Below are 16565 nucleotides of genomic sequence, written 5' to 3' on the forward strand. Positions count from 1 at the left end.
CTGTATCCCCTAATGTATCCCTCCCTAACTGTATCCCCTAATGTATCCCTCCCTAACTGTATCCCCTAATGTATCCCACCCTAACTGTATCCCCTAATGTATCCCTCCCCTAACTGTATCCCCTAATGTATCCCACCCTAACTGTATCCCCTAATGTATCCCTCCCTAACTGTATCCCCTAATGTATCCCACCCTAACTGTATCCTCTAATGTATCCCTCCCTAACTGTATCCCCTAATGTATCCCACCCTAACTGTATCCCCTAATGTATCCCACCCTAACTGTATCCCCTAATGTATCCCTCCCTAACTGTATCCCCTAATGTATCCCTCCCTAACTGTATCCTCTAATGTATCCACCCTAACTGTATCCTCTATGTATCCCACCCTAACTGTATCCCCTAATGTATCCCTCCCTAACTGTATCCCCTAATGTATCCCACCCTAACTGTATCCTCTAATGTATCCCTCCCTAACTGTATCCCCTAATGTATCCCACCCTAACTGTATCCCCTAATGTATCCCTCCCTAACTGTATCCCCTAATGTATCCCTCCCTAACTGTATCCCCTAATGTATCCCTCCCTAACTGTATCCCCTAATGTATCCCTCCCTAACTGTATCCTCTAATGTATCCCTCCCTAACTGTATCCCCTAATGTATCCCTCCCTAACTGTATCCCCTAATGTATCCCACCCTAACTGTATCCCCTAATGTATCCCTCCCTAACTGTATCCCCTAATGTATCCCTCCCTAACTGTATCCCCTAATGTATCCCTCCCTAACTGTATCCCTAATGTATCCCACCCTAACTGTATCCCCTAATGTATCCCACCCTAACTGTATCCCTAATGTATCCCACCCTAACTGTATCCCTAATGTATCCCACCCTAACTGTATCCCCTAATGTATCCCTCCCTAACTGTATCCCCTAATGTATCCCACCCTAACTGTATCCCCTAATGTATCCCTCCCTAACTGTATCCCCTAATGTATCCCACCCTAACTGTATCCCCTAATGTATCCCTCCCTAACTGTATCCCCTAATGTATCCCTCCCTAACTGTATCCCCTAATGTATCCCACCCTAACTGTATCCCCTAATGTATCCCTCCCTAACTGTATCCCCTAATGTATCCCACCCTAACTGTATCCCCTAATGTATCCCACCCTAACTGTATCCCTAATGTATCCCACCCTAACTGTATCCCCTAATGTATCCCACCCTAACTGTATCCCCTAATGTATCCCTCCCTAACTGTATCCCCTAATGTATCCCACCCTAACTGTATCCCCTAATGTATCCCACCCTAACTGTATCCCCTAATGTATCCCTCCCTAACTGTATCCCCTAATGTATCCCTCCCTAACTGTATCCCCTAATGTATCCCTCCCTAACTGTATCCCCTAATGTATCCCTCCCTAACTGTATCCCCTAATGTATCCCTCCCTAACTGTATCCCCTAATGTATCCCACCCTAACTGTATCCCCTAATGTATCCCACCCTAACTGTATCCCTAATGTATCCCACCCTAACTGTATCCCTAATGTATCCCTCCCTACTGTATCCCTAATGTATCCCACCCTAACTGTATCCCCTAATGTATCCCACCCTAACTGTATCCCTAATGTATCCCCCCTAACTGTATCCCCTAATGTATCCCTCCCTAACTGTATCCCCTAATGTATCCCACCCTAACTGTATCCCCTAATGTATCCCTCCCTAACTGTATCCCCTAATGTATCCCTCCCTAACTGTATCCTCTAATGTATCCCACCCTAACTGTATCCCCTAATGTATCCCTCCCTAACTGTATCCCCTAATGTATCCCTCCCTAACTGTATCCCCTAATGTATCCCTCCCTAACTGTATCCCCTAATGTATCCCTCCCTAACTGTATCCCCTAATGTATCCCTCCCTAACTGTATCCCCTAATGTATCCCTCCCTAACTGTATCCCCTAATGTATCCCACCCTAACTGTATCCCCTAATGTATCCCTCCCTAACTGTATCCCCTAATGTATCCCACCCTAACTGTATCCCCTAATGTATCCCACCCTAACTGTATCCCCTAATGTATCCCTCCCTAACTGTATCCCCTAATGTATCCCACCCTAACTGTATCCCCTAATGTATCCCACCCTAACTGTATCCCCTAATGTATCCCTCCCTAACTGTATCCCCTAATGTATCCCACCCTAACTGTATCCCTAATGTATCCCACCCTAACTGTATCCCCTAATGTATCCCTCCCTAACTGTATCCCTAATGTATCCCACCCTAACTGTATCCCCTAATGTATCCCTCCCTAACTGTATCCCCTAATGTATCCCTCCCTAACTGTATCCCCTAATGTATCCCACCCTAACTGTATCCCCTAATGTATCCACCCTAACTGTATCCCCTAATGTATCCCACCCTAACTGTATCCCCTAATGTATCCCTCCCTAACTGTATCCCCTAATGTATCCCTCCCTAACTGTATCCCCTAATGTATCCCACCCTAACTGTATCCCCTAATGTATCCCACCCTAACTGTATCCCCTAATGTATCCCTCCCTAACTGTATCCCCTAATGTATCCCACCCTAACTGTATCCCCTAATGTATCCCACCTTAACTGTATCCCCTAATGTATCCCTCCCTAACTGTATCCCCTAATGTATCCCACCCTAACTGTATCCCCTAATGTATCCCACCCTAACTGTATCCCCTAATGTATCCCACCCTAACTGTATCCCCTAATGTATCCCTCCCTAACTGTATCCCCTAATGTATTCCTCCCTAACTGTATCCCCTAATGTATCCCTCCCTAACTGTATCCCCTAATGTATCCCTCCCTAACTGTATCCCCTAATGTATCCCTCCCTAACTGTATCCCTAATGTATCCCTCCCTAACTGTATCCACTAATGTATCCCTCCCTAACTGTATCCCCTAATGTATCCCTCCCTAACTGTATCCCCTAATGTATCCCACCCTAACTGTATCCCCTAATGTATCCCACCCTAACTGTATCCCCTAATGTATCCCACCCTAACTGTATCCCCTAATGTATCCCTCCCTAACTGTATCCCCTAATGTATCCCTCCCTAACTGTATCCCCTAATGTATCCCTCCCTAACTGTATCCCCTAATGTATCCCACCCTAACTGTATCCCCTAATGTATCCCACCCTAACTGTATCCCCTAATGTATCCCTCCCTAACTGTATCCCCTAATGTATCCCTCCCTAACTGTATACCCTAATGTATCCCACCCTAACTGTATCCCCTAATGTATCCCTCCCTAACTGTATCCTCTAATGTATCCCTCCCTAACTGTATCCTCTAATGTATCCCACCCTAACTGTATCCCCTAATGTATCCCACCCTAACTGTATCCTCTAATGTATCCCTCCCTAACTGTATCCTCTAATGTATCCCACCCTAACTGTATCCCCTAATGTATCCCTCCCTAACTGTATCCCCTAATGTATCCCTCCCTAACTGTATCCCCTAATGTATCCCTCCCTAACTGTATCCTCTAATGTATCCCTCCCTAACTGTATCCTCTAATGTATCCCACCCTAACTGTATCCTCTAATGTATCCCACCCTAACTGTATCCCCTAATGTATCCCACCCTAACTGTATCCCCTAATGTATCCCTCCCTAACTGTATCCCCTAATGTATCCCACCCTAACTGTATCCCCTAATGTATCCCTCCCTAACTGTATCCCCTAATGTATCCCACCCTAACTGTATCCCCTAATGTATCCCACCCTAACTGTATCCCCTAATGTATCCCTCCCTAACTGTATCCCCTAATGTATCCCTCCCTAACTGTATCCCCTAATGTATCCCACCCTAACTGTATCCCCTAATGTATCACTCCCTAACTGTATCCCCTAATGTATCCCTCCCTAACTGTATCCCCTAATGTATCCCTCCCTAACTGTATCCCCTAATGTATCCCACCCTAACTGTATCCCCTAATGTATCCCTCCCTAACTGTATCCCCTAATGTATCCCACCCTAACTGTATCCCCTAATGTATCCCACCCTAACTGTATCCCCTAATGTATCACTCCCTAACTGTATCCTCTAATGTATCCCTCCCTAACTGTATCCTCTAATGTATCCCACCCTAACTGTATCCCCTAATGTATCCCACCCTAACTGTATCCCCTAATGTATCCCTCCCTAACTGTATCCCCTAATGTATCCCACCCTAACTGTATCCCCTAATGTATCCCTCCCTAACTGTATCCCCTAATGTATCCCACCCTAACTGTATCCCCTAATGTATCCCTCCCTAACTGTATCCCCTAATGTATCCCTCCCTAACTGTATCCCCTAATGTATCCCTCCCTAACTGTATCCCCTAATGTATCCCCACCCTAACTGTATCCCCTAATGTATCCCTCCCTAACTGTATCCCCTAATGTATCCCTCCCTAACTGTATCCCCTAATGTATCCCTCCCTAACTGTATCCCCTAATGTATCCCTCCCTAACTGTATCCCCTAATGTATCCCACCCTAACTGTATCCCCTAATGTATCCCTCCCTAACTGTATCCCCTAATGTATCCCACCCTAACTGTATCCCCTAATGTATCCCTCCCTAACTGTATCCCCTAATGTATCCCTCCCTAACTGTATCCCCTAATGTATCCCTCCCTAACTGTATCCCCTAATGTATCCCTCCCTAACTGTATCCCCTAATGTATCCCTCCCTAACTGTATCCCCTAATGTATCCCTCCCTAACTGTATCCCCTAATGTATCCCTCCCTAACTGTATCCCCTAATGTATCCCTCCCTAACTGTATCCCCTAATGTATCCCTCCCTAACTCTATCCCCTAATGTATCCCTCCCTAACTGTATCCCCTAATGTATCCCACCCTAACTGTATCCCCTAATGTATCCCTCCCTAACTGTATCCCCTAATGTATCCCTCCCTAACTGTATCCCTAATGTATCCCTCCCTAACTGTATCCCCTAATGTATCACTCCCTAACTGTATCCCCTAATGTATCCCTCCCTAACTGTATCCCCTAATGTATCCCTCCCTAACTGTATCCTCTAATGTATCCCACCCTAACTGTATCCCCTAATGTATCCCTCCCTAACTGTATCCCCTAATGTATCCCTCCCTAACTGTATCCCCTAATGTATCCCTCCCTAACTGTATCCCCTAATGTATCCCTCCCTAACTGTATCCCCTAATGTATCCCTCCCTAACTGTATCCCCTAATGTATCCCTCCCTAACTGTATCCCCTAATGTATCCCTCCCTAACTGTATCCCCTAATGTATCCCTCCCTAACTGTATCCCCTAATGTATCCCACCCTAACTGTATCCCCTAATGTATCCCACCCTAACTGTATCCCCTAATGTATCCCTCCCTAACTGTATCCCCTAATGTATCCCTCCCTAACTGTATCCCCTAATGTATCCCTCCCTAACTGTATCCTCTAATGTATCCCTCCCTAACTGTATCCTCTAATGTATCCCTCCCTAACTGTATCCTCTAATGTATCCCTCCCTAACTGTATCCCCTAATGTATCCCTCCCTAACTGTATCCTCTAATGTATCCCTCCCTAACTGTATCCCCTAATGTATCCCTCCCTAACTGTATCCCCTAATGTATCCCTCCCTAACTGTATCCCCTAATGTATCCCTCCCTAACTGTATCCCCTAATGTATCCCTCCCTAACTGTATCCCCTAATGTATCCCTCCCTAACTGTATCCCCTAATGTATCACTCCCTAACTGTATCCCCTAATGTATCCCTCCCTAACTGTATCCCCTAATGTATCCCACCCTAACTGTATCCCCTAATGTATCCCTCCCTAACTGTATCCCCTAATGTATCCCTCCCTAACTGTATCCTCTAATTTATCCCTCCCTAACTGTATCCCCTAATGTATCCCTCCCTAACTGTATCCCCTAATGTATCCCTCCCTAACTGTATCCCCTAATGTATCCCTCCCTAACCGTATCCCCTAATGTATCACTCCCTAACTGTATCCCTCCCTAACTGTATCCTCTAATGTATCCCACCCTAACTGTATCCCCTAATGTATCCCTCCCTAACTGTATCCCCTAATGTATCCCTCCCTAACTGTATCCCCTAATGTATCCCACCCTAACTGTATCCCCTAATGTATCACTCCCTAACTGTATCCCCTAATGTATCCCTCCCTAACTGTATCCCCTAATGTATCCCTCCCTAACTGTATCCCCTAATGTATCCCTCCCTAACTGTATCCTCTAATGTATCCCACCCTAACTGTATCCCCTAATGTATCCCTCCCTAACTGTATCCTCTAATGTATCCCACCCTAACTGTATCCCCTAATGTATCCCTCCCTAACTGTATCCTCTAATGTATCCCACCCTAACTGTATCCCCTAATGTATCCTACCCTAACTGTATCCCCTAATGTATCCCACCCTAACTGTATCCCCTAATGTATCCCTCCCTAACTGTATCCCCTAATGTATCCCTCCCTAACTGTATCCCCTAATGTATCCCTCCCTAACTGTATCCCCTAATGTATCCCTCCCTAACTGTATCCCCTAATGTATTCCTCCCTAACTGTATCTCCTAATGTATCCCTCCCTAACTGTATCCCCTAATGTATCCCACCCTAACTGTATCCCCTAATGTATCCCTCCCTAACTGTATCCCCTAATGTATCCCACCCTAACTGTATCCCCTAATGTATCCCTCCCTAACTGTATCCCCTAATGTATCCCACCCTAACTGTATCCTCTAATGTATTCCACCCTAACTGTATCCCCTAATGTATCCCTCCCTAACTGTATCCTCTAATGTATCCCTCCCTAACTGTATCCCCTAATGTATCCCTCCCTAACTGTATCCTCTAATGTATCCCTCCCTAACTGTATCCCCTAATGTATCCCACCCTAACTGTATCCCCTAATGTATCCCACCCTAACTGTATCCCCTAATGTATCCCTCCCTAACTGTATCCCCTAATGTATCCCACCCTAACTGTATCCCCTAATGTATCCCACCCTAACTGTATCCCCTAATGTATCCCTCCCTAACTGTATCCCCTAATGTATCCCTCCCTAACTGTATCCTCTAATGTATCCCTCCCTAACTGTATCCCCTAATGTATCCCTCCCTAACTGTATCCCCTAATGTATCCCTCCCTAACTGTATCCCCTAATGTATCCCTCCCTAACTGTATCCCCTAATGTATCCCACCCTAACTGTATCCCCTAATGCAGCGGTGCGCAATCTGTGGGGCGCGACCCCCAGGGGGGGCTCGAGACTGCCGACGGGGGGCGCGGGGTTTACAGAGGCCCCGCGCGCTTCCCTGAAGGCACTTAAATTAAGTGCCGGGGGAGCTGCAGGGCCTCTGTAAACCATACTTACCCGTGGCTCCGGCGGCTTCCTCCCGGCGTCGCCATGGCAACGCGGCGTCAAAATGACGCTGCGGGGTCATGTGACGTCACGTTGCTATGGCAACGTGACGTCATTACGCCGGGGCGCGGGTAAGTTGGGGTTGGGGGGGGCGCGGGAGCGAGGGGACAGCCGTCAGGGGGGCGCAGGGAAAAAAGTTTGCGCCCCCCTGCCCTAATGTATCCCACCCTAACTGTATCCCCTAATGTATCCCACCCTAACTGTATCCCCTAATGTATCCCTCCCTAACTGTATCCCCTAATGTATCCCACCCTAACTGTATCCCCTAATGTATCCCTCCCTAACTGTATCCCCTAATGTATCCCTCCCTAACTGTATCCCCTAATGTATCCCTCCCTAACTGTATCCTCTAATGTATCCCTCCCTAACTGTATCCCCTAATGTATCCCTCCCTAACTATATCCCCTAATGTATCCCTCCCTAACTGTATCCTCTAATGTATCCCACCCTAACTGTATCCCCTAATGTATCCCACCCTAACTGTATCCTCTAATGTATCCCTCCCTAACTGTATCCCCTAATGTATCCCTCCCTAACTGTATCCCCTAATGTATCCCTCCCTAACTGTATCCCCTAATGTATCCCACCCTAACTGTATCCTCTAATGTATCCCACCCTAACTGTATCCCCTAATGTATCCCACCCTAACTGTATCCCCTAATGTATCACTCCCTAACTGTATCCCCTAATGTATCCCTCCCTAACTGTATCCCCTAATGTATCCCTCCCTAACTGTATCCCCTAATGTATCCCACCCTAACTGTATCCCCTAATGTATCCCACCCTAACTGTATCCTCTAATGTATCCCACCCTAACTGTATCCTCTAATGTATCCCTCCCTAACTGTATCCCCTAATGTATCCCTCCCTAACTGTATCCCCTAATGTATCCCTCCCTAACTGTATCCCCTAATGTATCCCACCCAAACTGTATCCTTTAATGTATCCCACCCTAACTGTATCCCCTAATGTATCCCTCCCTAACTGTATCCCCTAATGTATCCCACCCTAACTGTATCCCCTAATGTATCCCTCCCTAACTGTATCCCCTAATGTATCCCACCCTAACTGTGTCCCCTAATGTATCCCTCCCTAACTGTGTCCCCTAATGTATCCCACCCTAACTGTATCCTCTAATGTATCCCACCCTAACTGTATCCCCTAATGTATCCCTCCCTAACTGTATCCCCTAATGTATCCCACCCTAACTGTATCCCCTAATGTATCCCTCCCTAACTGTATCCTCTAATGTATCCCACCCTAACTGTATCCCCTAATGTATCCCTCCCTAACTGTATCCCCTAATGTATCCCACCCTAACTGTATCCCCTAATGTATCCCTCCCTAACTGTATCCCCTAATGTATCCCTCCCTAACTGTATCCCCTAATGTATCCCACCCTAACTGTATCCTCTAATGTATCCCTCCCTAACTGTATCCCCTAATGTATCCCACCCTAACTGTATCCCCTAATGTATCCCTCCCTAACTGTATCCCCTAATGTATCCCTCCCTAACTGTATCCCCTAATGTATCCCTCCCTAACTGTATCCCCTAATGTATCCCACCCTAACTGTATCCCCTAATGTATCCCACCCTAACTGTATCCCCTAATGTATCCTACCCTAACTGTATCCCCTAATGTATCCCTCCCTAACTGTATCCCCTAATGTATCCCTCCCTAACTGTATCCCCTAATGTATCCCTCCCTAACTGTATCCCCTAATGTATCCCTCCCTAACTGTATCCCCTAATGTATCCCACCCTAACTGTATCCCCTAATGTATCACTCCCTAACTGTATCCCCTAATGTATCCCACCCTAACTGTATCCCCTAATGTATCCCACCCTAACTGTATCCCCTAATGTATCCCTCCCTAACTGTATCCCCTAATGTATCCCACCCTAACTGTATCCCCTAATGTATCCCACCCTAACTGTATCCCCTAATGTATCCCTCCCTAACTGTATCCCCTAATGTATCCCTCTTTAACTGTATCCCCTAATGTATCCCTCCCTAACTGTATCCCCTAATGTATCCCTCCCTAACTGTATCCCCTAATGTATCCCTCCCTAACTGTATCCCCTAATGTATCACTCCCTAACTGTATCCCCTAATGTATCCCTCCCTAACTGTATCCCCTAATGTATCCCTCCCTAACTGTATCCCCTAATGTATCCCTCCCTAACTGTATCCCCTAATGTATCCCTCCCTAACTGTATCCTCTAATGTATCCCTCCCTAACTGTATCCCCTAATGTATCCCTCCCTAACTGTATCCCCTAATGTATCCCTCCCTAACTGTATCCTCTAATGTATCCCTCCCTAACTGTATCCTCTAATGTATCCCTCCCTAACTGTATCCTCTAATGTATCCCTACCTAACTGTATCCCCTAATGTATCCCACCCTAACTGTATCCCCTAATGTATCCCACCCTAACTGTATCCCCTAATGTATCCCTCCCTAACTGTATCCCCTAATGTATCCCACCCTAACTGTATCCCCTAATGTATCCCACCCTAACTGTATCCCCTAATGTATCCCACCCTAACTGTATCCCCTAATGTATCGCTCCCTAACTGTATCCCCTAATGTATCCCACCCTAACTGTATCCCCTAATGTATCCCTCCCTAACTGTATCCCCTAATGTATCCCACCCTAACTGTATCCCCTAATGTATCCCACCCTAACTGTATCCCCTAATGTATCCCACCCTAACTGTATCCCCTAATGTATCCCTCCCTAACTGTATCCCCTAATGTATCCCTCCCTAACTGTATCCCCTAATGTATCCCACCCTAACTGTATCCCCTAATGTATCCCACCCTAACTGTATCCCCTAATGTATCCCACCCTAACTGTATCCCCTAATGTATCCCTCCCTAACTGTATCCTCTAATGTATCCCACCCTAACTGTATCCCCTAATGTATCCCTCCCTAACTGTATCCCCTAATGTATCCCACCCTAACTGTATCCCCTAATGTATCCCACCCTAACTGTATCCCCTAATGTATCCCTCCCTAACTGTATCCCCTAATGTATCGCTCCCTAACTGTATCCCCTAATGTATCCCACCCTAACTGTATCCCCTAATGTATCCCTCCCTAACTGTATCCCCTAATGTATCACTCCCTAACTGTATCCTCTAATGTATCCCACCCTAACTGTATCCCCTAATGTATCCCTCCCTAACTGTATCCCCTAATGTATCCCACCCTAACTGTATCCCCTAATGTATCCCACCCTAACTGTATCCCCTAATGTATCCCACCCTAACTGTATCCCCTAATGTATCCCACCCTAACTGTATCCCCTAATGTATCCCTCCCTAACTGTATCCCCTAATGTATCCCTCCCTAACTGTATCCCCTAATGTATCACTCCCTAACTGTATCCCCTAATGTATCACACACTAGCAGTATCCTCTGTAGAGGGGTTACACTCTCCTGCGGGTAACTTCTCGCCCAGACAGACAGATTACAGGGCAGTGGGGTGCTGTGCAGGGGGTGAGGGGGTAAGCAGTGAGTCAGCAGTGGTTGTGCGGAGGAAGCTGGTGCAGTGGATAAAGTATTGGTTGCTTTAGATTGTGAGTCAGAGGCAGACATTCTGTAACATGTGAGAAACTTATTAACCTCTCTTGGGTCTGAGTCAAATATAAGAAAATTGTAATTAAAATGTTCATCATATCCTCCTATTACCCCATATAACCCCTCTCTATAACTCCTCCTATTACCCCATATAACCGCTCCCTATAACTCCTCCTATTACCCCATATAACTCCTCCCTATAACTCCTCCTATTACTCCATATAACCCCTCTCTATAACTCCTCCTATTACCCCATATAACCGCTCCCTATAACTCCTCCTATTACCCCATATAACTCCTCCCTATAACTCCTCCTATTACCCCATATACCCCCTCCCTATAACTCCTCCTATTACCCCATATAACCGCTCCCTATAACTCCTCCTATTACCCCATATAACCGCTCCCTATACCTCCTCCGATTACCCCATATAACCTCTCTCTATAACTCCTCCTATTACCCCATATAACCGCTACCTATAACTCCTCCTATTACCCCATATAACCCCCTCCATATAACTCCTCCTATTACCCCATATACCCCCTCCCTATAACTCCTCCTATTACCCCATATAACCGCTCCCTATAACTCCTCCTATTACCCCATATAACCGCTACCTATAACTCCTCCTATTACCCCATATACCCCTCCCTATAACACCTCCTATTACCCCATATAACCGCTCCCTATAACTCCTCCTATTACCCCATATAACCGCTCCCTATAACTCCTCCTATTACCCCATATACCCCCTCCCTATAACCCCTCCTATTACCCATATAACCGCTCCCTATAACTCCTCCTATTACCCCATATACCCCCTCCCTATAACCCCTCCTATTACCCATATAACCGCTCCCTATAACTCCTCCTATTACCCCATATACCCCTCCCTATAACTCCTCCTATTACCCCATATAACCGCTCCCTATAACTCCTCCTATTACCCCATATAACCGCTCCCTATAACTCCTCCTATTACCCCATATACCCCTCCCTATAACTCCTCCTATTACCCCATATACCCCCTCCCTATAACCCCTCCTATTACCCATATAACCGCTCCCTATAACTCCTCCTATTACCCCATATACCCCTCCCTATAACTCCTCCTATTACCCCATATAACCGCTCCCTATAACTCCTCCTATTACCCCATATAACCCCTCCCTATAACTCCTCCTATTACCCCATATACCCTCTCCCTATACCTCCTCCGATTACCCCATATAACCTCTCCCTATAACTCCTCCTATTACCCCATATAACCTCTCCCTATACCTCCTCCAATTACCCCTTATAACATCTTCCAATTACCCCATATAACCACCGCCCCCCTCCCTTGCTTCTCACCTGAGCACATCTCCCCCTTGTATCGCAGGCAGGAGAAGTTGTCACACTCGCAGAACGTCCCCCACACCTTGCCGAAGTCGTTGTTGTGACACACGCACTGCCCGCACACGCACTCCCCTCTCCGGGAGCAGGGGGGCGCCCCCACCCGCGGGCTGCACCGGTCCTGGTGCGAGGGGTTATACTCTTCCTCCGAACACTCGCAGTGGGGTCCAAGCCAGCCCGCGTGGCAACTGCAGACGCCGCAACTCAACGTCCCGTTGCCACCGTTGCACTGCGGGCTGAAGGGGACCTCGTCTTTCTGGCACTCGCAGTCACACTGGAAGCGGACAATGACGGTCAACGTGTCCTTGAATCCCACCGGCTTGATGGTGAAGGTCTTCTCCCGCTCATTGGGGCAGCCACGTACCTTGGCCTCGATGGAAAAGCTCACCTGGAATGGGAAGAATCAATCAACAAGGCACCTTGGGGAGAGTCAGTAGGAGGAGTTAGGGGGGTTACATGGTGCACAGATTATAATGAGATGTATCACATTCTGCGTCTCTGCCCCAGCTTGCACCTTGGGGAGAGTCAGTAGGAGGAGTTGGGGGGAGTTACATGGTGCACAGATTATAATGAGATGTATCACATTCTGCGTCTCTGTCCCAGCTTGCACCTTGGGGAGAGTCAGTAGGAGGAGTTGGGGGAGTTATATGGGGCACAGATTATAATGAGATGTATCACATTCTGCGTCTCTGCCCCAGCTTGCACCTTGGGGAGAGTCAGTAGGAGGAGTTGGGGGGAGTTACATGGTGCACAGATTATAATGAGATGTATCACACTCTGCGTCTCTGCCCCAGCTTGCACCTTAGGGAGAATCAGTAGGAGGAGTTGGGGGAGTTACATGGGGCACAGATTATAATGAGATGTATCACATTCTGCGTCTCTGTCCCAGCTTGCACCTTGGGGAGAGTCAGTAGGAGGAGTTGGGGGGAGTTACATGGTGCACAGATTATAATGAGATGTATCACATTCTGCGTCTCTGCCCCAGCTTGCACCTTGGGGAGAGTCAGTAGGAGGAGTTGGGGGGAGTTACATGGTGCACAGATTATAATGAGATGTATCACATTCTGCGTCTCTGCCCCAGCTTGCACCTTGGGGAGAGTCAGTAGGAGGAGTTGGGGGAGTTACATGTTGCACAGATTATAATGAGATGTATCACATTCTGTGTCTCTGCCCCAGCATGCACCTTGGGGAGAGTCAGTAGGAGGAGTTGGGGGAGTTACACGGGGCACAGATTATAATGAGATGTATCACATTCTGCGTCTCTCTGCCCCAGCTTGCACCTTGGGGAGAGTCAGTAGGAGGAGTTGGGGGGAGTTACATGGGGCACAGATTATAATGAGATGTACCACATTCTGCGTCTCTGCCCCAGCGTGCACCTTGGGGAGAGTCAGTAGGAGGAGTTGGGGGAGTTACATGGGGCACAGATTATAATGAGATGTATCACATTCTGCGTCTCTGCCCCAGCGTGCACCTTGGGGAGAGTCAGTAGGAGGAGTTGGGGGAGTTACATGGGGCACAGATTATAATGAGATGTATCACATTCTGCGTCTCTGCCCCAGCTTGCACCTTGGGGAGAGTCAGTAGGAGGAGTTGGGGGAGTTACATGGGGCACAGATTATAATGAGATGTATCACATTCTGCGTCTCTGCCCCAGCATGCACCTTGGGGAGAGTCAGTAGGAGGAGTTGGGGGGAGTTACATGGGGTACAGATTATAATGAGATGTATCACATTCTGCGTCTCTGCCCCAGCATGCACCTTGGGGAGAGTCAGTAGGAGGAGTTGGGGGGAGTTACATGGTGCACAGACTATAATGAGATGTATCACATTCTGCGTCTCTGCCCCAGCTTGCACCTTGGGGAGAGTCAGTAAGAGGAGTTGGGAGGAGTTACATGGTGCACAGATTATAATGAGATGTATCACATTCTGCGTCTCTGCCCCAGCTTGCACCTTGGGGAGAGTCAGTAGGAGGAGTTGGGGGGAGTTACATGGTGCACAGATTATAATGAGATGTATCACATTCTGCGTCTCTGCCCCAGCTTGCACCTTGGGGAGAGTCAGTAGGAGGAGTTGGGGAGAGTTACATGGTGCACAGATTATAATGAGATGTATCACATTCTGCGTCTCTGCCCCAGCTTGCACCTTGGGGAGAGTCAGTAGGAGGAGTTGGGGGGAGTTACATGGTGCACAGATTATAATGAGATGTATCAGATTCTGTGTCTCTGCCCCAGCTTGCACCTTGGGGAGAGTCAGTAGGAGGAGTTGGGGGGAGTTACATGGTGCACAGATTATAATGAGATGTATCACATTCTGCGTCTCTGCCCCAGCATGCACCTTGGGGAGAGTCAGTAGGAGGAGTTGGGGGGAGTTACATGGTGCACAGATTATGAGATGTGGGTCGCGGGTGTAGGACTGGGATACCCGGAGTGTTAAATGGGGGGCTCACCGTGTTTCCGATTTTGAGGCCGGTGCAGGATTTGAGGCCGGGAGTGACCTCGTTGTTCACGCACGTGGCATTGAAGGAGAGAGAAAGCTCCTCCGGGAGATCACGGACTTCAAGCTCCACCTTGGAGCGGATTTTCTGCACCCAGGGGAGAGAGAGGAAAAAGTGAGGGGAGGAGGGGAAGGAGAGGCGAAAAGGAGGGTCAGAGATTAGAGAAGGAGAGAGTGGGAGAGAGGGAGGGGTAGAGGCTGGGGGGAGGAGAGGGAGCGAGGCAGAGAGAGAAAGAGGGAGTAGGGGGAATGGTATGGGAATCGGAGAGAGGGTGGTGAGAGAGGAAGTGAGTGCGAGAAGGGGAGAGAGACGGAGGTAGAGAGAGGGAGACGGAGGTAGAGAGAGAGAGAGACAGAGGTTGAGAGAGAGAGAGACAGAGGTAGAGAGAGAGAGAGACGGAGGTAGAGAGAGACGGAGGTAGAGAGAGAGAGACGGAGAGAGAGAGATGGAGGTAGAGAGAGAGAGACGGAGGTAGAGAGAGAGAGACGGAGGTAGAGAGTGATGGAGGTACAGAGAGAGAGATGGAGAGAGAGAGACAGAGGTAGAGAGAGAGAGACGGAGGTAGAGACGGAGGTAGAGACGGAGGTAGAGACGGAGGTAGAGATGGAGGTAGAGACGGAGGTAGAGAGAGAGAGACGGAGGTAGAGACGGAGGTAGAGACGGAGGTAGAGAGAGAGAGACGGAGGACGAGAGAGAGAGACGGAGGTAGAGAGAGAGAGAGACGGAGGTAGAGAGAGAGAGACGGAGGTAGAGAGAGAGAGACGGAGGTAGAGAGAGAGAGACGGAGGTAGAGACGGAGGTAGAGACAGAGGTAGAGACGGAGGTAGAGAGAGAGAGTGACGGAGGTAGAGACGGAGGTAGAAACGGAGGTAGAGACAGAGGTAGAGACGGAGGTAGAGAGAGAGAGACGGAGGTAGAGAGTGACGGAGGTACAGAGAGAGAGATGGAGAGAGAGAGACAGAGGTAGAGAGAGAGAGACGGAGGTAGAGACGGAGGTAGAGACGGAGGTAGAGACGGAGGCAGAGATGGAGGTAGAGACGGAGGCAGAGATGGAGGTAGAGACGGAGGTAGAGAGAGAGAGACGGAGGACGAGAGAGAGAGACGGAGGTAGAGAGAGAGAGAGACGGAGGTAGAGAGAGAGAGACGGAGGTAGAGAGAGAGAGACGGAGGTAGAGACGGAGGTAGAGACGGATGTAGAGACGGAGGTAGAGACGGAGGTAGAGAGAGAGAGTGACGGAGGTAGAAACGGAGGTAGAGACAGAGGTAGAAACGGAGGTAGAGACAGAGGTAGAGACGGAGGTAGAGAGAGAGAGAGTGACGGAGGTAGAGACGGAGGTAGAGACGGCGGTAGAGACGGAGGTAGAGACGGAGGGGGTGGTGGAGAGGGAGACGGAGAAAATACCTCATAAGACTCCACTATTAGCTGGATGACGTTGCTGGAGTCCTGGGATAAAGTCCCCACCGTGGTCCCCGGGATCAGCTCACTGTATTTCTAAGAGGCAGGAAGAGGGAGGTCAACCCTCCTATTACCCCATACAACTGCTCCCTATAACTCCTATTCCCCAGAACCTCAGGCCTTCCTGCCCTGCAGATCTTACAATCACCCAGCGGTATCTTCCTCCCCTGCTCAGAAAACGCATGACCTG

The 16565-nt window shown here is 48.3% G+C and overlaps 1 protein-coding gene across 2 annotated transcripts in view; it reads right to left on the reverse strand.

Annotated features, from left to right (window-relative positions):
• ITGB3 (integrin subunit beta 3) overlaps nucleotides 1-16565 on the reverse strand; it is a 105211-nt gene that overhangs the window by 20568 nt on the left and 68078 nt on the right. For both annotated transcript variants that reach the window (XM_075584378.1, XM_075584380.1), the window contains exons 8-10: nucleotides 16322-16411; nucleotides 14872-15006; nucleotides 12385-12814 (exon numbers count right to left, since the gene is read on the reverse strand). In XM_075584378.1, coding sequence (XP_075440493.1) covers nucleotides 12385-12814; nucleotides 14872-15006; nucleotides 16322-16411 — 655 coding nt within the window. The remainder of the gene's footprint in view (nucleotides 1-12384; nucleotides 12815-14871; nucleotides 15007-16321; nucleotides 16412-16565) is intronic.

Source organism: Ascaphus truei, unplaced genomic scaffold (assembly GCF_040206685.1).
Source record: "Ascaphus truei isolate aAscTru1 unplaced genomic scaffold, aAscTru1.hap1 HAP1_SCAFFOLD_559, whole genome shotgun sequence".
Classification (NCBI taxonomy): Eukaryota; Metazoa; Chordata; class Amphibia; order Anura; family Ascaphidae; genus Ascaphus; species Ascaphus truei.